Source organism: Scyliorhinus canicula, chromosome 28 (genome assembly GCF_902713615.1).
Source record: "Scyliorhinus canicula chromosome 28, sScyCan1.1, whole genome shotgun sequence".
NCBI classification, from domain to species: domain Eukaryota; kingdom Metazoa; phylum Chordata; class Chondrichthyes; order Carcharhiniformes; family Scyliorhinidae; genus Scyliorhinus; species Scyliorhinus canicula.
The window spans coordinates 1,212,841-1,240,110 of NC_052173.1; the positions used below are offsets into that span (position 1 = coordinate 1,212,841).

The 27,270-nt window shown below is 46.8% G+C and overlaps 1 protein-coding gene across 7 annotated transcripts in view; it reads right to left on the bottom strand.

Annotated features, from left to right (window-relative positions):
- Positions 1-3,292: 3,292 nt before the first annotated feature.
- LOC119958111 (leucine-rich repeat flightless-interacting protein 1-like) overlaps positions 3,293-27,270 on the bottom strand; it is a 44,241-nt gene continuing 20,263 nt past the window's right edge. For 3 of the 7 annotated variants that reach the window (XM_038786346.1, XM_038786345.1, XM_038786340.1), the window contains 5 exons: positions 22,648-22,683; positions 20,026-20,061; positions 12,093-12,263; positions 6,099-6,188; positions 3,293-5,440 (listed from right to left, as the gene is read on the bottom strand). In XM_038786346.1, the coding sequence (XP_038642274.1) occupies positions 3,470-5,440; positions 6,099-6,188; positions 12,093-12,263; positions 20,026-20,061; positions 22,648-22,683 (2,304 nt within the window). In that variant the 3' untranslated portion in view covers positions 3,293-3,469. The remainder of the gene's footprint in view (positions 5,441-6,098; positions 6,189-12,092; positions 12,264-20,025; positions 20,062-22,647; positions 22,684-27,270) is intronic. The other 4 variants (XM_038786342.1, XM_038786341.1, XM_038786343.1 and 1 more) reach the window with 4 other exon arrangements.

Consider the following 27,270-nt stretch of genomic DNA (forward strand, 5'->3'; position numbering starts at 1 on the left):
AGGTCAGTTTGAGGATAAGGGTTGGCAGATTTAAAACTGAGAGGAGAAATTACTTCTCTCCAAGGGTTATGAATCTGTGTAATTAACTACCCCAGAATGTGGTGGATGCTGGGATATTGAGTAAATTTAAGGAGACAGACAGATTTTTAATTGGTAATGGGTTGAAGGGTTATGGAGAATGAGTGAGAAAGTGGAGATGAGGCCGAGAGCAGATCAGCCATGATCATATTGAATGGTGGAGTGGGCTCGAGGGGCTGAATGGCCTACTGTTAGTGCTTGACACAACTCCACTGTTTAGACATCTTGGGTTCTTGTAGCCTATCTGTGGCATGAGAAAATATTCAGCTGGTCCTAACCACCAGTTGTCTAACCTCAATACTAAACATTTGTTAGTAAAGCAACAGGTTACTAAAAAAAAACAAACGGAAGAGAGTGCCGCAAAGCACATAAAAAGTGGAAATCCTTCATTAGAATTGAAAATTGGAGGGCAGTATGGGGCGCAGTGGTTAGCACTAGGACTGCGGTGCTGAGGACCTGGGTTCGAATCCCGGCCCTGGGTCACTGTCCGTGTGGAGTTTGCACATTCTCCCCGTGTCTGCGTGTGCTTCACCCCCACAACCCAAAGATGTGCTGGTTCGGTGGATTGGCCATGCTAAATTGCCCCTTAATTGGAAAAAAAAAATAATTGGGTACACTAAATTTATTTTAAAAAAGAATTGAAAATTGGGAGAAATAGAATGCTTTTATATGGCTAAACAAAATTAAGAGGTGAGCCATCAAGAACTACTTATGCTAATGTCAAAGAGAAACAAACAGTTAACAGGCCTGTGAACAGATTGCTTAAAAAAGTGTGAATTAGATATACAGACCCATTAAGTAGTGAAGGTATTTGGAAGAAAAGAGGGAAGTGGGGGCAGCACGGTGGCCTAGTGGTTAGCACAGCTGCCTCACGGCACTGAGGTCCCAGGTTCGATCCCGGCTCTGGGTCACTGTCCGTGTGGAGTTTGCACATTCTCCCCGTGTCTGCGTGGGTTTCACCCCCACAACCCAAAGATGTGCAGAGTAGGTAGATTGGCCACGCTAAATTGCCCCTTAATTGGAAAAAATAATTGGGTAATCTAAATTTATAAAAAGAAAAGAAAAGAGGGAAGTGAAAACAGTTCTGTAATGGATGGGGGGGGGGGGGGGGAACAGGCAGAAAAATTAAGGCTTGGGCAGCACAGTGGTTAGCACTGCTGCCTCACGACACCAAGGTCCCAGGTTTGATCCCGGCTCTGGGTCACTGTCATGTGGAGTTCGCACATTCTCCCCGTGTTTGCGTGGGTCTCACCCCCACAAGATGCACAGGATAGATGGATTGGCCACACTAAATTGCTCAATTGGAAAAAAAATTAGGTCCTCTAAATTTTTTTTTTTTTAAATGAAGGCAACAAGGTCTAAAATTATTAAAAAGTCTGTGCCAAAACCAAGAGCTGCAGAATATCCAGAAAAGAAGTGAAATCACATACTGAATTTTGCACTGAGCTTGGATGGAACCACGTAGAGCGAAGGACCATGACATCAAAGTGAGAACGGAAGGAGAAATTGCAGAAGGAACAGCTCAGTGAATCTGTATTTGGTATCACCAATACAACGGGGATTGCACAGTAAGCAGTGAATACAGTGAACAAAACTGGAGGAGAAAAATAGGTAAATTACTGTCTCAACCCAGGAGCAGTTGTTGGAGCCTGGACATTATTAATGGTAATAAGACGGATGCACTGTTTCCATGAACCATAAAAGGTGCAAAACACATACCTGAATCAATGTGCTCACAGCAGCAACATTCTCCAAAGGCATGCTGCTATTTTTTTGAATGTGTCCCGGTGGCTGAAGCAGAGATAACAACTTAAGATGGGGTTTCCCAGCAGCATGGTAGCGCAGTGGTTAGCACTGCTGCCTCACGGCACCGAGGTCCCGGGTTCGATCCCAGCCATGGGTCACTGTCCATATGGAGTTTGCACATTCTCCCCGTGTTTGCATGGGTTTCGACCCCACAAACCTAAGATGTGCAGGGTAGGTGGACTGGCCACGCTAAATTGCCCCTTAGTTGGAAAAAAATGAATTGGGTACTCTTTTTTTAAAAAAAAATAATTTAAGAGTACCCAATTCATTTTTTCCAATTAAGTTGTGCCATACTGCTGCCCATGAATTGGGTACTCTAAATTCATTTTTAAAAAAATATGGTGTGTCCCTGAAACAGGGATGCCAATCATCAAAAGGTACATCCGATTAATTTTTAATTTTGTCCATGCTGAAGTGCAAATATACAAAAGGGCTATTTACTGATGAGTGTCAAAACTGATACTCTCTAGTGGAAGAAAGCACGTATTGCAGTAAGCTGCAGATTTCAGCATTCAGTACACTGGAAGGTTACAGCACATTTGATGTCTTAAAAATGGAAATCTTCCTGATTTTGGGGGAGGAGGTTGATGATAGCAATCAAGAGAAACACCGACCTCCTGTTTTTAAACTAGCTAACCCAGGGACAGATGACTCAGCAAGCGCTACCAACTGAACTTGGAACTTCCAGGGAAAAGCAGAGATGATAAAACTTGAAATAAACACAGAACAGGTAGAGACAGGCAGCAAGTCAGTTAGCCATTGTTGAAGAAGAGACAGATTAGAATTAGTCAGGTCTCTGATCAGAACTGCTGCAGGTTTCTAGCATTTTGGGGGTGGATTTGGGAGTATGCAGCGCGACTACATGCGACTCCTGACACGTGTTCAGAGCGAAAGACAAATAGTTACAGAGTGAAAGACAAATAGTTACTGAGCTAATGTCAATTCTGAAGTCATCAATGGCACTGGAAGATAAAAGGTTTCAACACATGTTTATGACCAGGTATTGCTGTTCATTATCGTATTGCTGTTCATTATCAAACGATGTGCATTCCACTGAACATTGTATAACATATTTTTTATAATTTTAGAGTACCCAATTCATTTTTTCCAATTAAGGGGCAATTTAGTATGACCAATCCACCTAGCCTGCACATCTTTGGGTTGTGAGGGCTAAATCCACACAGACACGGGGCGAATGTGCAAACTCCACACGGACAGTGACCCAGAGCCGGGATCGAACCTGGGACTTCGGTGCCGTGAGGTAGCAGGGCTAACCACTGCGTCACCATGCTGCCCTAACATTCTATAGCACGAGGTAAAGTGGCCTGATAACGCAAGACAATTTAATAATTTAAACTCAAGTGTCTGAGACAGAGTGCATCAGGGAAACAAAAACAAAAAAACAATGTAATTTGGACCTTTTGACTTTTATTCAGTGTGATTTACATTTCAAAAGGGAAAATGATTACCAAATGGAAGCATTGATGTTTATTATTTAAAGGTCCAATTCAATCTTGTGCACAGCTCATGTAACTTTGAAGAAGCCTTTCTCCTATGCTGGAGATGAAAGATCCTACACCGTGTTTTATGAAGCCCGGCATGCTTCTTTTTGTTTAATGTTCCACTTGGTGCTCTCGGTGGAATTTAAATTTTCCCTAAACTCTACATCATCAGTTGTTGCTCCCTCAAGATCTTCTGCAGTCTTGGGTTTGCTTTCTTGAACGGGCGTGTCCATTTTCAGTTCAGATGCAATGCTTTCTGCTGCAACATGCATTTCCTCATCGAATAGATCCGCTGCAACTCTTTCAGCTTCCTCAATGAGTTGTGACATTGCTTTGTTTCCTTCAGGGAGTGTCAGCACGAGTCCGCCATCGATTAGCCCCCCCTGACACTGTTCATCATTCTTTTTTCCCTCAATCCCACCACCTGTTGATTCTACCCCTTCGTCCCCTTTTCTCCCATGCTGCTCTTGCTTTGCGAGTACATATACTTCATCTTGTTCTTTGATTTCATCTTCTCTTTCCCAGTCTGTCTCGCCCTTGCAACCATCAGCATTGTTCATTTTCGGCTCTCTGCCTGAGAAACTCTTCTGTCGTGTCACTATACTTTTAAACAGTTGCTCCAACAAGTCAAATGGCCCCCTTTCCTTCCCACCAGTTTCTTGTCCACTTTCAGTCCGTGTTTCCTCCCCTTCTAGGTGTGCATTCCCATCCATTACTGTTTTCTGCTCCCTCATGTCTAAATGCAGACATGTTTCATTCCTTTTTTTATTGTCCCTTTGAGATAGGTCTTCTCTTGGATTTACTTTTTCTTTGATATTCTCTCCCTCTCTTGTTCCGCTGTCCCCTCCTTCATTTACTTTATTCATAGATACTTGTAGCTGTGCATCCATCTTCACAAGACTTTCATCTTCCAACTCTTCCTTATCTCTTTGACTCTGAGCTTCAGCCACAAGTACCTCCTTTCCATGCTCTTCATCCTTGTCCAGCCACATGTCCTGTTTCAGGTTTCCAGAATCGCCATCTTTCACAAGGTTTGAAACGGTTTCCTTCACGCATTGAAACGGTTTGATGATCTCCTCTCCCTCTTGACCACTCTCCGCCCATTTAACCGGAGCGCTCTCAATTCCACCAACCAGTTCCTCTCCTCCACATTCGGTTTCTTCAGCCTCATTATCCATTTCCATGTTTTTGTCACTAATTTCTGAAGCTAACATTTCTCTATTCTTCTCTTTAGTTACCTCCCAACTGGACTCTCCAGTGGCCATTTTGTGGTCTTGTGTCAAACTCATTTTAAGATCCTCTGTCATGGTTCTCCAGGCTGCCAGAGGTTTCTCTCGGACTGTCCCCACGTTTCCACACATTTCCGTCATTATTTCTTTCTCCTCTTCAAGTCGCTTTCTTGCTTCCCTTTCCACTCGGTTACTCAAATATTCTTCAGTGGATACTTCCTCTCCTGTTCCAGGCTCATTTCTCTCACTTTTCTTTTCATTAATTTCCCATTTGTGTCCAGTTTCCGCTGAAGTAACGTCACTTACCTCCAACATTAGCTTGTTCTGTTCTTTCTCCTTGCAGTTGGTAGATTCTGTGTCTTTTTTTTCACTCCCCAATTCCAACTGTTCTAAAGCTTCACTTCCACAGCCTTCCATAACTGTATTTGATTGGTCTCTCTCGGTCACATAACGGTGAATGTGATTCACTTTTTCTCCAACCGTTATATCTTCATTATCCTCAATCAGACCAGTAGATCCGTCCACACATGTATCAATTGCACACTGTTGTGTGAATAGGTTCATCCTTCCCAATTGATAGATATCTCCAATGGAAGATGCAATTGTTTTCATTTTTAGCAGCCTGTTGGATTTGGTTTCAAAGCTGTTTGCTGAATGTTTCACCTCTGCATCTTGAAAGGTTGCTGAGCCCTGAAGTTTCTCCAGACTGCGCTTCTCCTCTTCGTCAGACTTCAACTTCATTATCTTGGCATCCCTATTCTCCTGATATTTGAAGTTGCTCTGAATATCTTCATCCATATTCTCAGTGGCAACTGTTTCAGTGTCCTAAGGAAAAACAACAAAATGAGTTAGCTTGCAACTGAAATTATAGGTGCAGCAGGGAAGGCCAATTGCACATATTTCACATTTGTTTCTGAATGGACAAGCAGTCACCAGTTTGGTTACTTGCCCCTATTTGGTAGCCAGGAGGCAGATGGTAAGAAGGGGCAAACCTAATGACTAGTAGTCCCACAGTCTGTGCTGTCCCTCAGAGGAATATCAAAGAGCACTATTCTCACAATAGAGGGCCATTGAACATTTGACATTCCCCCTTTGCAGTTTAGGTCATTGCAATACCCAACGACAGCTATGACAACATAGCTGCCAGACTGGGGCAGGTGGTGAGGGAACCAACAAGAGGAAAAAAAAAAACTTTCCCTCACCAATCTACCAGTTGCAGATGCATTGGTCCATGACAGCACAGATAGGAGTGACCAGCACAGTCCATGTGAAGATGAAGTCCAGACTTCACACTGAGCATACCGTTAATTGTGTTGTGTGGCCTGAGGAGGTGCTGGGTGAGTGGTGGAGGAAGAGAGAGTGTTAGGGGCATTGCCCTTGGCACCCAAAAGTTGCAAGAGCAATTTTTCCATTATTCAAATGCAATTTGCCCAAGGTCCTGGCTGTACGTACTGCAACTGAACTTTGCTTTACGAATCCTTACCTGGCCGTTCTCTCTCTCCTCTAACTGCCCCATCATGCAATTAATCTCCTGCTGCAATAAATGCTTGGCAACTTTCTCCGTCTCCAGTTCCTGTTCATGGAATTGAGAAAACAGCAATCACTCAACTGCTTTCACGTCAAGCAGATTCCATTTTGATTTAAAATGCACTGTTTTTGGACTCAAGGTGATGGTGCACATCAGGTGGCTCTCCTCCCAATCGGACCCAAAGTAGCAAATTTTCCAGGATTCTTGGTTCAAAAAGCCACCCAAAACTCCTAAAAACCCAAAAAGGCATTAGTAGCGAAGAAGCAGAAGAGAAGATGCCAGCAAGCAGTCGATCAAAGGGCCAGCGAGGAGGCCGAAGCGGCGGCAAGCGGCAGGAGCAATGAGCAGACAGACCAGTCGACACATGTGACGAGGCAGAGGCCCTGGTGAAACAAGACAGGAGATAACTGGCGACCCGAACAGAGGAACATGAACAGGCAGCGACGGTCCCACCACACCGGGGGGGGGGGGGGCGATAGCCGCCCTCCAGCGCACAATAGTCTGCCTGGGAAAGCAGGTGGAAGCCCAGGAGAGGACGATCCTGGACCTGGAAAAGTCGGCTACCTAGCAGAGTGATAGGATCCGAGACCGAGGTGAAGAGGTTGGTGACTGCCCAAGGGAACCTGAGGGGAAAGGCAGAGGACCAGGAAAACAGGTCCAGGCGACAGAACGTCTGTATTGTGGGTCTGCCAGAATGGGTGGAGAGAAAGGACCCAACGGCCTACACCGCCTAAATGCTGGGCAACTTGGTCGGGAGGAACAGCTTCCCAAACTCCCCAGAACTCGACAGGGCACACAAGTCGCTCTAGCCAAAACTCGTGGGAGCAGCCAAGAGTGATCATTGCAAAGCTGCACTGGTACCAGGAAAGATCCTGAGGTGGGCCTGACAGATAAAGTTGTGCTTGTGGGAAGGACACAGAATACGGGTTTATCAGGTGCTCTACAAGAGCGGGATGAGGTTTGGCATGTTGTTCCCAGCCAAACTCTGGGTAACTTATAAAGGGAAAGAACATTTTCGGCACCCCGGCGGTGGCCGAGGAGTTCGTAAAAACCAACAGTCTAGAGAAGGAACAGATGCAGCAACGGTGAGGGCAGGGGGGGAAAAGCGGTGGAAGAAGAGACGGAGACCAAGATCTGCTGTATGGACTTTGCTGCCTCGTTCTCCGACTAACGTAGGAGGACAGAGAGAGGGAAGTGAGGAAGGGAACGGAGATGAGCAGACAGAACAGAGACGGGGCGAGACCAGCCCAGGGAGGGGAGCCACCGTACCAGCAGGGAGGGGGGGCTAGCACGGGAAGACAAACTGTAAAGGGGGCTGCAGCACACCTCTCAGGGGAGAGGAAGGGGAGGGGGGGGGACCTCACAGAACAGAAAAAGGGCAGAAGGATAGGAAAGGGTTGGCAGCGAGACAAACACAGGCTTCAGCAGGTATGGAGCAGGTCGAGGAATCAAAGTGACGCCGCAAGTAGCCACTTTGGAGGGTGACGTCAGAGTGTAGGGGACGCACCCACATGGCGTACGCACAGTTGGCAGCCATGTTGGGTGCCCCCTGGGCAAAGGGAAACCCCGAAGCGCAGGGCCCCGACCTCATGGCGAGAACGGCAACCACAGCCATTTTGGATGGCCCCCCAACAAAGGGAAACCCCGGAATGCAGGTAAGTATGGTTGATCCCGCGTCATCAGATGGGGGGGCCCAGAAACCCCCCGCCAGGATAGTCACCCGGAACGCAAGAGGACTTAATGGCCCAGTGAAAAGATCCAGAGTCTTCACTCACCTGAGAAGCCTGAAGGCCGACATAGTCTACCGACAGGAGATGACAGCTAGTAAGGAAGGGCTGGGTGGGACAGACGTACCGTTCACGCTACGGGATGAGGGCTAGGGGAGTAGCCATACTGATGAAAATCGGTGCTTCCAGGAATTACGAGCGGAGTACTCCGCGACAGTCATCTGCGTCCACACTCCACACTCTGTGGATGCGAGGTTCGAGACAGGCTGTGCCCAGCACCCCACATCGAGGTTGTGCACAGACCTCCAGACTTAGGAACAGCTTCTTCCCCACAGCTACAAGATTCCTCAACGACTCTCCCTTGGACTGATCTGTTTCCTGTAAGAACACCATTCATAACGCCCTATGCTGCTCTTGCTTGGCGCCTTGTTCCTCACTGAAACCGATCACTGTTTGTCGATGTACCATTTGTCAATGTACTTTGTTGATTATTCTTTTTGTCTACTATGTACGTACTGTGTACGTTCCCTTGGCCGCAGGAAAATACTTTTCACTGTACTTCGGTACGTGACAACAAATCAAATCAAAATCCTAGCCGACAAGGCCATCTGCCAGAAAATATCGCAGGCCATAGGCGACTACATGACTAACAATCGAAACGGGGAAGTCTCATCTTTCACGCCCTGGGAGGCACTGAAGGCTGTGATCCAAGGGGAAATTGTAGCCTACAAGGCACGTAGAGATAGGGAAGAGAGGGAGGCCAGGCAACACCTGATCGACTCCATCTTTGAGGTAGACAGAAAGTACTCCAAGGCCCCGACCATAGAGCTGCTGGTGGAGAGGAAAAAGCTGCAAATGGACTTCAACCTTCTGTCCACCAGGAAAGCAGCGTACCAACTCCGCCAGACACGGGGGACCTTTTACGAACACGGAGACAAGGCTGGCCACCTGCTGGCTCACCAGCTGATAAAAGCAGGCAGCCACATGGGAAATGGGAAATAGTGCTATAAAAGGATGGCAGAGGCAGACTGGCAACAGAGCCAAAAGAAGTCAATCAAGCATTTGAGGCCTTCTACCGAGGTCTAGACACCTCCGAACTGCCCTAACGGGGATGAAACATTTCCTCGACGGACTGGAAATGCCAGTTGTGGGTGAGGTCAGACAGGGGGAGCTGGAAGCCCCAATAGACCTGGGAGAAATCATGGAGAGCATCAGCTCCATGCAGGCGGGGAAGGCACCAGGCCCCGACGGGTTCCCGACGGTTTTCTACCAAAAATTTGCACCAGTCCTGGCCCCACATCAAAGAGAAATGTTCGCAGACTCGTTGGCAAGGGGCACTTTGCCTTCTACGCTAGCACAGGCCACAATTGCATTGATACCCAAAAACAACGTCCCAACGGAATGTGGATCATATAGACCCATTTCGCTGCTGAACGTGGATGCAAAAATACTCGCAAAAGGTCCTGGCCAAAAGGCTGGAGAACACCATACCGGAGGTGGTCGCTGAAGACCAACCGGGCTTTGCCAAGGGTAGGCAACTCACTGCGAACATTAGACAGCTGATGAATGTAATAATGACCCCCTCCCCCACTGGGCGAGAACACCAGAGGTGATCGTTGTCCTGAACGCAGAAAAGGCCTTTGACAGAGTCGAATGGAACCACCGCCTCGAGGTACTGGAATGGTTTGGGCTAGGACCGGGATTCACCGCCTGGTCACCCAGGGCTCCTGTACACCGTTCCCAAGGCGAGTGTCCGAACTAACACCGCTAGCTCTGAGTACTTCCAGCTTCAGGCACAAGGCAGGGATGCCCACTGTCCCTGCTCCTGTTTGCGTTAGCAATCGAACCCCTGGCGATGGCCCTGCAGGGTATGAAAAACTGGAAGAGCATCCAGAGAGGAGACAAAGAGCACAGAGTTTCGCTCTATCCTGATGACGTGCTCCTGTACGTCTCAAAGCCACAGGAAGGACTGAAAGTTATCGTGCGGATCCTAAAAGAGTTCAGAACCTTCTCCGGTTACAAACTCAACGTGGGCAAAAGTAAGACATTCCCAGTGAACCCAAACAGGGGAGGGACAGAGCTGGAGGAGCTCCCGTTAAAAATAGCCCAAAACAAGATTCCGATACCTGGGGATCCAAATAGCCAGAGACTGGTTACAGATCCATAGACCACAAATGGAACCTGACCAACCTGGTGGAGGAAGTCAAAAAGAACCTTCAGGAGGTGTGGCTCACTCCCACTCTCCCTGGCAGGGAGAATGCAGACGATCAAAATGAACGTGCTGCCGAGGTTCCTCTTCCTGTTTAGGTGCATACCGATCTTCATCCCCAAGGCCTTCTTCCAGAACCTATATAGCTTAATTATGGTTTTTGTGTGTTGTGCATGCGTGTGCGCGCGCGCGGGGCAAGAATCTAAGAATCCCCAAATCAACACTGCAAAGGAGGACATTTAAGCACAAAGAGACAGTAGTTTACCCCAGGGCCCTGGAGACTACATGATTAGAGGACCTGATGACCACGATAGTAAGTAGGGGGGGCTCTGTGGGAAAATATACGGAGTTACTGGACAGAGCCCGAACACCACTGGACGAGACCAGACAAAAATGGGAGGACGAACTGGGGACAGAGGTAGGATGGAGACTCTGGAGCAAAGCACGGAGCAGGGTGAACTCCACCTCCTCCTGCACAAGGCTAAGCCTAATGCAGCTCAATGTGGTGCACAGAGCGCACCTGGCCAGAACCCAAATGAACAGGTTCTTCCCGGAGGTGGAGGATAAATGTGAACGGTGCCAGAGGGGCCCGGCCAACACACCCACATGTTCTGGGCTTGTCCCAAGGTTGCTGGGTTTCTGGACAGCCTTCTCCGAGGCAATGTCCAAGGTTGTGGGGGTGAGGGTGAAGCCATGCCCAATAGTGGCAATCTTCGGGGTATCGGAGCAGCAGGAGTTACACATGGGGAAGGGGGCGAAGGCCCTCGCTTTCGCTTCCCGAATCGCACGCCGGAGAATCCTGCTCGGCTGGCGATCGACAGCACCACCCACAGCTGCAGACTGGCTCGCTGACCTCTCGGAATTTCTCCACCTGGAGAAGATTAAGTATGCTATCCGAGGGTCGGAGGAAGGCTTCCTAACTGCATGGGGGCAATTTGTTGGCCTGTTCCAAAACCTGCTTGGAGACCAACAACAACCAGTAGAGGGAGAACTGGAAGGATTAGAGAGGGGAGAAACCCCCCCCCCCCCCCCCCCCCCCCCCAAAGACAAGGAGGAACGCCAGGGACACACAACCCGGAGGGGAAGGAGGCAGAGAGTCAGAGACAGGCAAAGAGGGACAACACCGGGGGGGGGGCTTACTCATCCACAAAAAAAAACCATGGCTGAAGCCGACAAAGAGAGAAGAGAAGAGAAGGAAGGGAGGGGGAAGGGGGAGCAAGGGGAAAGGGGAGCAAGGGGGAGCACCCCCCTCCCCCAGATCGATCAGGGAGGATAGCAAGAGGGGTGGGCGTAGGACACGCTGAACTAGACGGCAGCAACCTGTAAATAAAGTAACACAAGACAAAAGCCTTTTTTGTTACACTGTACAATAAATAAAACACAAACTTCAATGTACATAATGTCGAAAATGACAATAAAAAGATTTTATTTTTTTTTAAATGCACTGTTTTTCTGTACTCGGTTAAGTATAGAAGCCAGTTAAATACAGATGCCATTGCTTGGAAAGGAGAGGTTTAGTTTATTTTTTGCATCTAACACTTCAGGTCACATAGGGTAAAGGTCATTCTATATTGTCCCAATTATGGGCTTTAACACCCATCTTCTGCAGAGCACCTGTACACCTCCAGTGATATCTCCTATGTCATCCTGTGCCCAATCTTGGCAATGGATTGGACACAGTTTCTCGATGTGAAATAATAGCATAAAACACTGGGTCAGAATGCAAATAAATAAGTTAATTCATTAATGTTAAAAAGGACTCCAAGCTCAAATGGAGAACATTAACATGAAGCTGTACAGCGAGAGGGCAAGTTTATAGGAATTCTAGGTTAGGACTGGGGGCGTATAATAACTTTATTAATGAGCTGTGCAGAAAGGAGGGGATCCCATTCCAGGCCTTTAGCCATTACTGGTACCTTCTAAGTATTGTTATCGTCTTGAAGATAATTTGACTCGATAGAACTCCTTTAAATTGCAAATAAATTTGAAAAATAGTGGCACACTTAATTATACCCGGTGTAGTTGTGTGTTTTTTCTATGGAGTTCTGCCAGCTCCTCCTCTGTGCTCTCTAGCATGTCCCTCAGCCGCTCCACCTCATACACAAGTAAAGTCTTCTCCGTTTCCAAATGGTCAATCGAGTGAACTGCATCTATGTACTTCTCTTCAAGGTCTTCTAGGATGTCCTAAACAAGAGCCAATATGAAACAACTGTATTCCTTAGTGAGGTTTGTATACACAGAAAATAATGTTCAATGACCAGCTGCCCATATGTACAACATACTGGTATGACAGGTGCAGAATTATAATTTGTGACCGTTAACATGTAAAAACATACATCACTTAGCTCAATGGAGTTAAAAAGTCTCAACAGATTCTCACAGAGTAACTGATTCTGCAAGAGCAGTGGGCAATGCGGTAGCAGTGGTTAGCACAGTTGCTTCACAGCTCCAGGGTCCCAGGTTCGATTCCTGGCTGGGTCACTGTCTGTACAGAGTCTGCACGTTCTCCCAGTGTGTGCGTGGGTTTCCTCCGGGTGCTCCGGTTTCCTCCCACAGTCCAAAGATGTGCGGGTTAGGTGGATTGGTCATGCTAAATTGTCCTTAGTGTCCAAAAAGGTTAGGTGGGGTTACTGGGACAGAGTAGATACGTGGGCTTCAGTAGGGTGCTCCAGCCACCACCACAGCCCTTACACGCACCCAACATTGCATACAATCTTATATTAGAAACAGTACCGTGTTACCCAGCCCCACCGCCGCATTCCACCAAAGCTTAACTGTCCTTTAATTCGCGTCCAGCTTTTCTTGTTTGACGAACGACCACACCTCGTCCGGCGTCTCAAAACAGTGATGCCGTTCCTTGTACATGACCCATAGCCTCGCTGGGTGTAGCATCCCAAATTTCACGCCCTTGTTGAAGAGGGCGCCTTCACCCGGTTGAATCCAGCACGCCTCTTGGTCAGCTCCGCACCCAGGTCCTGGTAGATGCTTATCACGCTGTTCTCCCACCTGCTGCTCCGTTCTGTTTTTGCCTACCGCAAGACAAGTTCCTTGCCCGAGAAGCGATGAAATTTCACCACCATGACCCTCGGCAGTTCATCCGCCTTGGGCTTCCTTGCGAGGGCTCTGTGCGCCCCATCCCGCTCCAGGGGTCGAGGGAATATCCCCGTCCCCATCAGCGTCTCCAGCATCTTGGACACAAATGCTCCCGCATCCAACCCCTCCACACCTTCGGGGAGGCCCACAATTCTCAGGTTCTGTCTCCTGGACCCGTTTTCTAGGTCCTCCAGCCTCTCCTGCCACTTCTTGCGGAGGTCATCCTGCGCCTCCGCCTTAAGGGCCAATACAACAAACTTGTCCTCATGGTCGGATAGCTTTTTCTCCTTCTCCTTAATCGCTTTCTCTTGTGTTGCCTGAGTTGCGATCATTTGGTCTATTGATGACTTCAGAGTGTCCTTTTTAAGATCAGCAAAGCAGGTTCTAAGGAACTCCTGTTGCTCCTGTGCCCACTGCGCCCATGAACCCTGGTCTATACCGGCTGCCATGCCGTGCCTCGGCACCCACTCCGCACGCTTCCGTCTGTTGGGACTTAAACGCTTCAGCCGGCCACTCCTGGCCCAGCTATCCATACAACAGAGGGAATCCTTTTGGCCGTGTTCACTTCACTAATCTGCCCCAAAATGTCTGTGGAAACTCCTGAAAAAGGTCCGAGAGTCGGTTCCAGACGGGAGCTGCCGAATGCATGGCCTACTCCTCCATGGCCGCCACCGAAAGTCTCGTCACCACTTCTTCAATGGCCTTGGTGAGATCATTTCACAGTTGTTCCCTCTGCTTCTAGAATTCAGCTTTCATAAAGGCCCTCAGGCCTTTAAGCTCGCCCTTCCCCCGTCTGCCTGCTGGAAAAGGCTTTTGTCTTTGCTGCAGCTCCAGCCAAATCTTTCACTGTTTCTGCCGGGTCAGGTAACCAAGAAATATACCATTCCTGGGGGAAAGTACTCCTCCAACATTCACCTACGTCTTTTCATCAGAATTCCACCTCGTATTGATTAAAAAAGCTCTTTTCTGTAACCTTGGGCAGGAGCTGCCTTGTGCGTGACCACTTACTCCATAGTCCACACCGGAAGCTCACAGAATTAGAGTTGAATGTAAAGATTTGGTGTTGCTGGTGGGTATCAGAAATGTTCCGCATGAAATAGCACTGATCAAGGTTGAAGAATGTTCTTTCGGGGAGGGTGGGAAGAGAGAGAAGGTAAGGGGCTGGAGAGGGTAAAGGGCCTATTTTTGGAGGGTCGGTTTGCTGACTGGAAGGAGCTGAGGGAGAAAGCAGACGTTGGTGGGGTGGATATGTTTTTTTACTCAAAAGATATTTTACTCCGAACACATTCAACAAAATAACACAAGTCTACAGTTTGTACATTTTCCTCCTTTTAATCCCGTCTCCCCCGGCAACAAACAGCTCCTCGAATATAGCGAGGGACAGCCTCTCCCAAACCTCAAAACCTTCCTCTGACCCCACCTTAAGGCAAATCTGATTTTCTCCAACTTGAGGAATTTGTACAGATCCCCCCCAGCCATGCCACAACCCCCGGTGGCATAACTGACGTCCAATTCAAAAGTACCCACTGCCAGACAATCAAGGCGAAGGCCACAACATCGGCCCCCTTCCCCTCCAGCACCTCTCTGGCACATCCAACACCCAAAAGAGGTTTCACTTCAACCCCTACAATCCTCAACAGAGTGCCGAACACCAGGGCTGGATATGTCTAGGTACTTTCAGGTGCGCGACTGGGTCCAGCAAGCTTTTTTGACATTCCCAGGGGTGCTGCCATCCACCTTGCTGGAATGGATTCTGTCCTGTACGGGGTCAGAGGAGGGCATGGTATATAATTGTTGGTGTAGGGTCGGATCATGGGGGAAAAGAGCAGGTTTTGGGGGAAAGGAGGTGAAGGCTAGGTGGGAGCAGTGCTCAAGAAGGCCTGCGAACCATGCGCACATGTTCTGGTCCTGTCCCAAACTGGTGGGTTTCTGGGGTCTTTTTCTTTTATAAATTTAGAATGCTCAATTACGTTTTTTCCAATTAAGGGGCAATTTAGCATGGCCAATCCACCTACCCTGCACACATTTTGGGTTGTGGGGGTGAAACCCACGCAAACACGGGGAGAATGTGCAAACTCCACAGGGACAGTGACCCAGAGCCGGGATCGAACCCTGGTACTCGGCGCCATGAGGCAGCAGGGCTAACCACTGCATCACCGTACCACCCCTGGGGGTCTTTTTCAATAGCGATATTCGGGGTGTCAGACCAACCGGAATTGAGGACTGGGTTGATGGTGGATGCTGTGACCTTTGCCTCATTGTTGGCTCGGCGGCAGATCCTGCTGCGTTGGAGGCAGGTGACTTCTCCCAGTGCCGCAGCATGGCTGGGTGACTTGATGGGAGTTCTTGCACCTTGAGAAGGTCAGGTTTATGGTGAGGGCAGCAACTGACGGATTCTTTCGTAGGTGGCGACTGTTTATATTGCATTTCAACAATCTGCTTACTGTTAGCTGTTGGGGATGGGGTGGGGGGGTAATAATTGTTGGCAGGGTTTTTGTTTTAATATGTTTGGGTAGGTGGTCGATACATGTGTTATTGTTTGCGTGTTGTTTATGTGTTAAATGTTACAAATGTAATAAAAATATTTTCAAAAAGGTTGAAGAATGGAAGCTGCAATGACAGAATGTCCACCTGGAGTTTTCACACAAGTATCTTTAGGGGCCAAAGAGTATAATCTCCTTGGAGATTAGCCATGGTTAGTCAATCCTCTAAAATAAACAGGGTAGAATTGTAACAGCAGACATGTCCTTGGGAAGAATGGTGAGGTTAATGACCTTCCCGTATCAGCCTCCCCGAACAGGCGCCGGAATGTGGCGACTAGGGGCTTTTCACAGTAACTTCATTCAAGCCTACTTGTGACAATAAGCAATTTTCATTTTCATTTCATTTTCAAGTTTAATGTTTCCTTCATGTTTTATCGCTCAAGCCATGCATTAGAGCAATTACAAGCAACGGATCGTGCTCAATCTTCTTACAAAAACTGACATAGGAGTAAAATAGATTTGCATAGACAGCCTATAGCCAATGTGTAATTAAATGTCCACATCAGTGTTCCCATGTGATGCCGGAGGACTCCAATGACCTGCCACAGTAATTTCATTGCAGTGTTAATGCAAGCTTACTTGTGACACTAATACAGATTAAGATAGTTTGTACATAGGTTTTCCGGAATGTTAGCAATTGGAATTGATAAGATTATCAATTCCAAAGGGCTCATTCTGGGGTAGGTGGGACCTCTACAAACAGGATGGTCTTCACCTGAACCAGAGGGGTACCAATATCCTTGGGGGGGGGGGGGATTTGCTAGTGCTCTTCGGGGGGGGTTTAAAACTAATTCAGCAGGGGGATGGGAACCTAAATTGTAGTCCCAGTGTACAGGATGTTGAGAGTAGTGAGGTCAGGGATAGGGTTAAAAGTTCGAAAGAGGGCACCGGCAAGCAAGACGCTGGTTTGGAGTGTGTCTACTTCAACGCCAGGAGCATCCGGAATAAGGTGGGTAAGCTTGCAGCGTGGGTTGGTACCTGGGATAGAACATAGAACATAGAACAGTACAGCACAGAACAGGCCCTTCGGCCCTCGATGTTGTGCCGAGCAATGATCACCCTACTCAAACCCACGTATCTACCCTATACCCGTCACCCAACAATCCCCCCATTAACCTTACACTATGGGCAATTTCGCATGGCCAATCCACCTAACCCGCACATCTTTGGACTGTGGGAGGAAACCGGAGCACCCGGAGGAAACCCACGCACACACGGGGAGGACGTGCAGACTCCACACAGACAGTGACCCAGCCGGGAATCGAACCTGGGACCCTGGAGCTGTGAAGCATTTATGCTAACCACCATGCTACCGTGCTCTCGATGTTGTGGCGATTTCGGAGACATGTGTAGAGCAGGGACAGGAATGGTTGTTGCAGGTTCCAGGATTTGGATGTTTCTGTAAGAACAGAGAAGATGGTAAAAGAGGGGGGGGTGTGGCATTGTTAATCAAGGAAAGTATTACGGCGGTAGAAAGGACGTTTGAGGACTCGTCTACTGAGGTAGTATGGGCTGAGGTTAGGAACAGGACAGGAGAAGAGAGGTCACCCTGTTGGGAGTTGTCTATAGACCTCCGAATAGTTCCAGAGATGTAGAAGAAAGGATTGCAAAGATGATTCTTGACAGGAGCGAGAGTAACAGGGTAGTTGTTATGGGGGACTTTAACTTTCCAAATATTGACTGGAAATACTATAGTTCGAGTACTATAGATGGGTCAGTTTTTGTACAGTGTGTGCAGGAGGGTTTTCTGACACAGTATGTAGACAGGCCAACAAGGGGCGAGGCCACATTGGATTTGGTACTGGGTAATGAACCCGGCCAGGTGTTAGATTTAGATGTAGGTGAGCACTTTGGTGATAGTGATCACAACTCAGTTATGTTTACTTTAGCAATGTCTGCGTGGGTTTCGCCCCCACAACCCAAAAATGTGCAGAGTAGGTGGATTGACCACGCTAAATTGCCCCTTAATTGGAAAAAATAATTGGCTAATCTAAATTTATATTAAAAAAAAAGTTTACTTTAGCAATGGGCAGGGATAGGTATATACCACAAGGCAAGAATTATAGCTGGGGGAAAGGCAATTATGATGCTATTCGGCAAGATTTAGGATGTATAGGATGGGGAAGGAAACTGCAGGGGATGGGTACAATCGAAATGTGGAGCTTTTTCAAGGAACAGCTACTGCGTGTCCTTGATAAGTATGTACCTGTCAGGCAGGGAGGAAGTTGTCGAGCAAGGGAACCGTGGTTTACTAAGGAAGTTGAAGCACTTGTCAAGAGGAAGAAGAAGGCTTATGTTAGGATGAGACATCCTCATTTAGGCTCAGTTAGGGCACTTGAGAGTTACAAGTTAGCCAGGAAGGACCTAAAGGGAGAGTTAATAAGAGCGAGGAGAGGACACGAAAAGTCGTTGGCGGATAGGATCAAGGAAAACCCTAAGGCTTTCTATAGGTATATCAGGAACAAAAGAATGACTAGAGTAAGATTAGGGCCAATCAAGGATAGTAGTGGAAAGTTGTGTGTGGAATCAGAGGAGATAGGGGAAGCGTTAAATGGATATTTTTCGTCAGTGTTTACACCTGGAGAAAGACAATGTTGTCGAGGAGAACACTCAGGTTCAGTCGACCAGGCTAGATGGAATTGAGGTTCAAAAGGAGGAGGTGTTAGCAATTTTGGAAAATGTCAAAATAGATAAGTCCCCTGGGCCAGATGGGATTTATCCTAGGATTCTCTGGGAAGCCAGGGAGGAGATTGCAGAGCCTTTGTCCTTGATCTTTATGTCATCTTTGTCGACAGGAATAGTGCCGGAAGACTGGAGGATAGCAAATGTTGTCCCCTTGTTCCAAGAAGGGGAGTAGAGACAACCCTGGTAATTATAGACCTGTGAGCCTTACTTCGGTTGTGGGTAAAATGTTGGAAAAGGTTATAAGAGATATGGTTTATAATCATCTTGAAAAGAACAAGTTGATTAGCAATAGTCAACACGGTTTTGTGAAGGGTAGGTCATGCCTCACTAACCTTATTGAGTTTTTTTGAGAAGGTGACCAAACAGGTGGATCAGGGTAAAGCAGTTGATGTGGTGTATATGGATTTCAGTAAGGCGTTTGATAAGGTTCCCCACGGTAGGCTATTGCAGAAAATAAGGAAGTATGGGATTGAAGGTGATTTAGTGGTTTGGATCAGTAATTGGCTAGCTGAAAGAAGAGAGAGGGTGGTGGTTGATGGCAAATGTTCATCCTGGAGTTCAGTTACTAGTGGTGTACCGCAAGGATCTGTTTTGGGGCCACTGCTGTTTGTCATTTTTATAAATGACCTGGAAGAGGGTGTAGAAGGATGGGTTAGTAAATTTGCAGATGACACGAAGGTCGGTGGAGTTGTGGATAGTGCTGAAGGATGTTATAGGATTCAGAGGGACATAGATAAGCTGCAGAGCTGGGCTGAGAGGTGGCAGATGGAGTTTAATGCGGAAAAGTGTGAGGTGGCTCACTTTGGAAGGAGTAACAGGAATGCAGAGTACTGGGCTAATGGCAAGATTCTTGGTAGTGTAGATGAACAGAGATATCTCGGCATCCAGGTACATAAATCCCTGAAAGTTGCCACCCAGGTTAATAGGGCTGTTAAGAAGGCATATGGTGTGCTAGCCTTTATCAGCAGGGGGATTGAGTTTCGGAGCCACAAGGTCATGCTGCAGCTGTACATAACTCTGGTGCGGCCGCACCTGGAGTACTGCGTGCAGTTCTGGTCACCACATTATAGGAAGGATGTGGAAGCTTTGGAAAGGGTTCAGAGGAGATTTACTAGGATGTTGCCTGGTATGGAGGGAAGGTCTTATGAGGAAAGGCTCAGGGAATTGAGGTTGTTTTCGTTAGAGAGGAGAAGGCTGAGAGGTGACTTAATAGAGACATACAAGATAGTCAGAGGGTTAGATGGGGTGGACAGTGAGAGTCTTTTACCTCGGATGGTGATGACCAACACGAGGGGACAAAGCTTTAAATTGAGGGGTGATAGATATAGGACAGATGTCAGAGGCAGTTTCTTTACTCAGAGAGTAGTAGGGGTGTAGAACGCCCTGCCTGCAACAGTAGTAGGCTCGCCAACTTTAAGGGCATTTAAATGGTCACTGGATAGACATATGGATGAAAATGGAATAGTACAGGTCAGATAGGCTTCAGATGGTTTCACAGGTCGGTGCAACATCGAGGGCCGAAGGGCCCGTACTGCGCTGTAGTGTTCTATATTCTATAGTCTCGGTCAATGAATGCCAGGATACCGGACACTCTGTCAGCAAATTCCAAATAGGAATACTCCTACCTGATCAGCAGCTTGTTTTTCTAATAACTCGTCTACCTGTGAAATAAATACAGGCACAGAAACACATTATTGTATGTTCATTCAAGAGCACATATTATGCAACCAAGGCCTATTTCAAAGCAAGTCTATTCATTTGTTTTCAGGCATCCTCCCCTACCAATCACTTCAATGGATTCAACAACTTCTCCCTCCTTTTGTTCCAATCCACAAAATACGGTGGCAAGAAGGAAACAACATCGAAATAACAATCACCCTTTGCCGTATACTTGGGATTTCTACTGAAGTTATGTTGAAAGACAAGTATACAGTTTGTACATTTTCCCCCTTTTAATCCCGTCTCCCCCGGCAACAAACAGCTCCTCGAATATAGCGAGGGACAGCCTCTCCCAAACCTCAAAACCTTCCTCTGACCCCACCTTAAGGCAAATCTGATTTTCTCCAACTTGAGGAATTTGTACAGATCCCCCCCAGCCATGCCACAACCCCCGGTGGCATAACTGACGTCCAATTCAAAAGTACCCATTGCCAGACAATCAAGGCGAAGGCCACAACATCGGCCCCCTTCCCCTCCAGCACCTCTCTGGCACATCCAACACCCAAAAGAGGTTTCACTTCAACCCCTACAATCCTCAACAGAGTGCCGAACACCAGGGCTGGATATGTCTAGGTACTTTCAGGTGCGCGACTGGGTCCAGCAAGCTTTTTTGACATTCCCAGGGGTGCTGCCATCCACCTTGCTGGAATGGATTCTGTCCTGTACGGGGTCAGAGGAGGGCATGGTATATAATTGTTGGTGTAGGGTCGGATCATGGGGGAAAAGAGCAGGTTTTGGGGGAAAGGAGGTGAAGGCTAGGTGGGAGCAGTGCTCAAGAAGGCCTGCGAACCATGCGCACATGTTCTGGTCCTGTCCCAAACTGGTGGGTTTCTGGGGTCTTTTTCTTTTATAAATTTAGAATGCTCAATTACGTTTTTTCCAATTAAGGGGCAATTTAGCATGGCCAATCCACCTACCCTGCACACATTTTGGGTTGTGGGGGTGAAACCCACGCAGACACGGGGAGAATGTGCAAACTCCACAGAGACAGTGACCCAGAGCCGGGATCGAACCCTGGTACTCGGCGCCGTGAGGCAGCAGGGCTAACCACTGCATCACCGTACCACCCCTGGGGGTCTTTTTCAATAGCGATATTCGGGGTGTCAGACCAACCGGAATTGAGGACTGGGTTGATGGTGGATGCTGTGACCTTTGCCTCATTGTTGGCTCGGCGGCAGATCCTGCTGCGTTGGAGGCAGGTGACTTCTCCCAGTGCCGCAGCATGGCTGGGTGACTTATAGAATCATAGAACAGTACAGCACAGAACAGGCCCTTCGGCCCTCAATGTTGTGCCGAGCCATGATCACCCTACTCAAACCCACGTATCCACCCTATACCCGTAACCCAACAACCCCCCCTTAACCTTACATTTATTAGGACACTACGGGCAATTTAGCATGGCCAATCCACCTAACCCGCACATCTTTGGACTGTGGGAGGAAACCGGAGCACCTGGAGGAAACCCACGCACACAGGGGGAGAACGTGCAGACTCCACACAGACAGTGACCCAGCCGGGAATCGAACCTGGGACCCTGGAGCTGTGAAGCATTTATGCTAACCACCATGCTACCCTGCTGATGGGAACTTGATGGGAGTTCTTGCACCTTGAGGTGGTCAGGTTTATGGTGAGGGCAGCAACTGACGGATTCTTTCGTAGGTGGCGACTGTTTATATTGCATTTCAACAATCTGGTTACTGTTAGCTGTTGGGGGTGGGGTGGGGGGGGGGGGGGGGGGGTAATAATTGTTGGCAGGGTTTTTGTTTTAATATATTTGGGTAGGTGGTCGATACATGTGTTGTTTGCGTGTTGTTTATGTGTTAAATGTTACAAATGTAATAAAAATATTTTCAAAAAGGTTGAAGAATGGAAGCTGCAATGACAGAATGTCCACCTGGAGTTTTCACACAAGTATCTTTAGGGGCCAAAGAGTATAATTTCCTTGGAGATTAGCCATGGTTAGTCAATCCTCTAAAATAAACAGGGTAGAATTGTAACAGCAGACATGTCCTTGGGAAGAATGGTGAGGTTAATGACCTTCCCGTATCAGCCTCCCCGAACAGGCGCCGGAATGTGGCGACTAGGGGCTTTTCACAGTAACTTCATTCAAGCCTACTTGTGACAATAAGCAATTTTCATTTTCATTTCATTTTCAAGTTTAATGTTTCCTTCATGTTTTATCGCTCAAGCCATGCATTAGAGCAATTACAAGCAACGGATCGTGCTCAATCTTCTTACAAAAACTGACATAGGAGTAAAATAGATTTGCATAGACAGCCTATAGCCAATGTGTAATTAAATGTCCACATCAGTGTTCCCATGTGATGCCGGAGGACTCCAATGACTTGCCACAGTAATTTCATTGCAGTGTTAATGTAAGCTTACTTGTGACACTAATACAGATTAAGATAGTTTGTACATAGGTTTTCTGGAATGTTAGCAATTGGAATTGATAAGATTAGTCTCGGTCAATGAATCCCAGGATACCGGACAATCTGTCAGCAAATTCCAATTAGGAATACTCCTACCTGATCAGCAGCTTGTTTTCCTAATAACTCGTCTACCTGTGAAATAAATACAGGCACAGAAACACATTATTGTATGTTCATTCAAGAGCACATATTATGCAACCAAGGCCTATTTCAAAGCAAGTCTATTCATTTGTTTTCAGGCATCCTCCCCTACCAATCACTTCAATGGATTCAACAACTTCTCCCTGAAGTTTCCCTTTTGTTCCAATCCACAAAATACGGTGGCAAGAAGGAAACAACATCGAAATAACAATCACCCTTTGCCGTATACTTGGGATTTCTACTGAAGTTATGTTGAAAGATTGTGAGGTCCCTGCAGAAATTCTATTTTATTTGTAACTACCCAAGACAGGCGGCACGGTAGCACAGTGGTTAGCACCGTTGCTTCACAGCTCCAGGATCCCAGGCTCGATTCCTGGCTTGGGTCACTGTCTGCGCGGAATCTGCACGTTCTCCCAGTGTCTGCGTGGGTTTCCTCCGGGTGCTCCGGTTTCCTCCCACAAGTCACGAAAGACGTGCTATCGGGTGAATTGGACATTCTGAATTCTCTCTGTGTACCCGAACAGGCAACGGAATGTGGCGACTAGGGGCTTTTCACAGTCACCTCATTGCAGTAATGTAAGCCTACTTGTGACAATGAAGATTTTTAAAAACAGGTTCTGCTGCATCTTTTACAAAGCTATTTTGCCACAACAGCCCAATGACACAGAACAGCCAAATGCAGAACTGCTCCTGCAACTCGAGACAAAGCATGTTTGCAATCTTTGTTTGGCCACCAAGAGATGGTGTGGAGATGAAACTCTGCCAGAATCCACCTGGGCATCTCCCAGGAGCCTGTGACTTGTGATGAATGCAGGAAATTGATATATTATATTTCATATTTGTGGCATATTTGTTATTAAAAAAACCCTGGTTTAAAATACATTAAGGCAGCATGTCTACTTAAGCTATAATTAAAGAGTCATACAGATAAAGGGCTATTGGAGCATTGTTTATATTTTGGATGGTTCCCTGCAGTGTAGATAATTTATGCGGGAATGGTATCATAGAATTTACAGTGCAGAAGGAGGCCATTCAGCCCATCAAGTCTACACCAGCCCCTGGAAAGAGCACCCTACTGAAGCCCATACCTCCACCTATCCCCGTAACCCCACCTAATCTTTTTGGACACTAAGGGCAATTTAGCACGGCCAATCCACCTAACCTGCGCATCTTTCAGATTGTGGGAGGAAACCAGAGCACCCGGAGGCATGCAGAGACGGGGAGAACGTGCAGACTCTGCAATACAATGACCCAGTATTTAGTCCGAGCTAAGCAGATCATGGAACATCGTGGAACACAGACATAATTAATGGGAAGAGCCGGGTGTGTCTTTCTCCAAAACTGTAGTTTTGCAGTCGAAGATTTTAAGTTGAACAGCAGTTTGCCATACGATTTTAGAAATATATAAATTTAGAGTACCCAATTAACTTTTTCCAATCACATGGCAATTTAGCATGTCCAACTCCGTGTGGAGTTTGCACATTCTCCCAGTGTTTGTGTGAGTTTCGCCCCCACAACCTAAAGATGTGCAGGGTTGGTGGATTGGCCACGCTAAAATTGCCCCTTAATTGGAAAAAAAAATAATTGAGTACTCCAAAATTTTTTAAAAAGTAATTCAGCTCAAAATCAGAAATGATAAATGTGTAGAAATATTTGAAAAGTAACTAAAAGCAGGGCTATGGGGAAAGAGCAAGCGGAGTGGGACTAACTGGATCGCTCATCAAGAGCAAGCACAGATGTGATGGGCTGAATAGCCTCCTTTTGTGCTGTACCATTCTATGACTCCAAACAATTATCCCAATCTCTCAGCAGAGAAAATAAAGTTAGTAATCTCTTCTCTTTCAGCTGAATTTTAAAGCAGTTCTGGCAGACGGCTAGAAAGAGGACGGTCACAGAGGTACTAATGCTGCGACTGGCCATCCTTCCCTTGCATTCCTCATCTCACTGGCTGTATTCTCACCGCCGAGTCAGAAGGTTGTGGACACGAGCCCCCCTCCAGAGACTTCAAAGTATAATCCAGGCTGACACCTGTGCCAAACCAAGGGACTATCGAAGATACCATCTTTCGGAAGAGACATCAAACTGAGGCATTGTCTGTCTGCCTTCTCACAAATGTAAAATATATTGTTCGAAGAAGAGCAGGGGAGGTCTCCTTGGCCAATACCAATCCCTCAATCAGCATCACTTAATTATTGACTGCCTGTGCTTTCCTACATTATAACTGTCAATTGCAACACTTCAAAAAGGTACTTAGTCGACTGTAAAGCACTTTGCAATGTCCTGAATTTAAGAAAGACACTGTACAAATCTAACTTTTTTTTTTAAACTGAGTAATTAAGTACACCCACAGTTCACCACTTATGGACTGACCTGATTAACACTACACCCCTGTATGCTTCACCCGATGCCGGTGTCTATGTAGTTACATTGTGTACCTTGTGTTGCCTTATTATGTATTTTCTTTTATTTCCTTTCCATGTACTGAATGATCTGCTTGCAGAAAAATACTTTTCACCGTACCTCGGTACACGTGACAATAAACAAATCCAATCCAATCCTAAATTCCAATTTGAATACTGAAACTACAGTACTACATATTCACAGTTTTCTTGTACAGATGCAAATTGCAATTTAAAAAAATGCAAACTTTATGAAAACTGTTCTAGTTCACTGGATGACCATTTATTCAAGAAAATAATAGCCCAAACCAAGAAGCAGTTTAATTATTTTTTTCCACTCATATTTTCCAGCATTCTGATCTCGTCTGCTTGGCCTACATCCTCAGAACACATTTCACCAAATTTACTTAATTCCAATTCATCCGTTTCCTTTATTTATACTGCTGAAAAGAAAGACGTGCTGCCAAAATGTTTCAATTTGCGCTCATCTGAACAAACATAGAATTTACAGTGCAGAAGGAGGCCATTCGGTCCATCGAGTCTGCACTGACCCTTGGCAAGAGCACCCCACTTAAGCCCCACACCTCCACCCTCCCCGTAACCCAGTCTAACCTTTTTTTGGACACTAAGGACAATTTAGCATGGCCAATCCACCTAACCTGGACTTCTTTGGACTATGGGAGGAAACCGGAGCACCTGGAGGAAACCCACGAGCACACGGGGAGAACGTGTGGACCCCGCACAGTGACCCAAGCCGGGAATCGAACCTGGGACCCTGGCGCTGTGTAGCAACCGTGCTGAAATCAAACGACCACAGTAATTTACACTGCAGGAGGAAAGGGTGCTGATTTGTTCATAAGCCCACTCTGATTGGCTGAGGTGTTGCCATGGAGAAAGCAACAGAGAACTATAGGCTCCACAAGCTCTTGGGTAATTCAAAAATCCCGCAAAGGCATGTTCCTTTTGTTGAGTAGACTGGGACTGTACTCGTTGGAATTTAGAAGGATGAGGGAGGATCTTATAGAAACATATAAAATTATGAAGGGAATAGATAGGATAGATGCGGGCAGGTTGTTTCCACTGGTGGGTGAAAGCAGAATTAAGGGGCATAGCCTCAAAATAAGGGGAAGTAGATTTAGGACTGAGTTTAGGAGGAACTTCTTCACCCAAAGGATTGTGAATCTATGGAATTCCTTGCCCAGTGAAGCAGTAGAGTCTCCGTCTTTAAATGTTTTTAAGATAAAGATATATAGTTTTTTGAAGAATAAAGGGATTTAGGGTTATGGTGTTGAGGCCGGAAAGTGGAGCTGAGTCCACAATAGAACAGTCATGATCTCATTGAATGGTGGAGCAGGCTCGAGGGGCCAGGTGGCTTACTCCTGCTCCTAGTTCTTATGTTTGCAGAGAATGGGTCCTTCTGTAGGAATGCATGTCACCTCTAGCAAACGTAAATGAGCCACGTTACGAGTTTGACTGATTATCTTAAATTGGTTGTAAGTGTAGCTTTGAGCACTCAGGACTGTTCAGCAAGTGCTGCCCAATTGCGGAATCACATCTATTTAAACACATCTAGATGCTTGCAAAAACGGCAGGTCTGGCAGCATATGTGGAGAGCGAAACAAAGAGTTAACGTTTCAAGTCCAATATGACATCTTTGGAACTCTGTGTTTGGAACTTGAACTAGGATTGAATATGAAATGTTTACTTTGTTTCTCTCTGGGTGGCGTGGTGTTGTAGTGGTTAGCACTGCCACCTCAAGGTGCTGGGTTGGAATCCCGGCCCTGGGTCACTGTCCGTGTGGAGTTTGCACATTCTCCCCGTGTCTGTGTGGGTCTCACCCCCACAACCCAAAGATGCACACAATAGGGGGATTGGCCACGCTAAATTATTCCTTAATTGGAAGAAAAATGAATTGGCTACTCTACATTTTTTTCTAAAACTTGGTTTCTCTCTCCTGAGTTTTTCCAGAGTTTTCTGTTTTTATTTCAGATTTTCAGCATCTGCAGTATTTTGCTTTTATTTTAGTAGACGTTTTGTTTTTTGCAAGCACAGGCTGGTCAAGAACGGTCTGTACTCTTGCCTATTACATGCTGTTTGATTCGATCAGCAAGTTGCTGTGACTTACGGTCAATGCACCGGCACAAATTCATTCACGACATTGTTCAGTTGTGTGCTAATA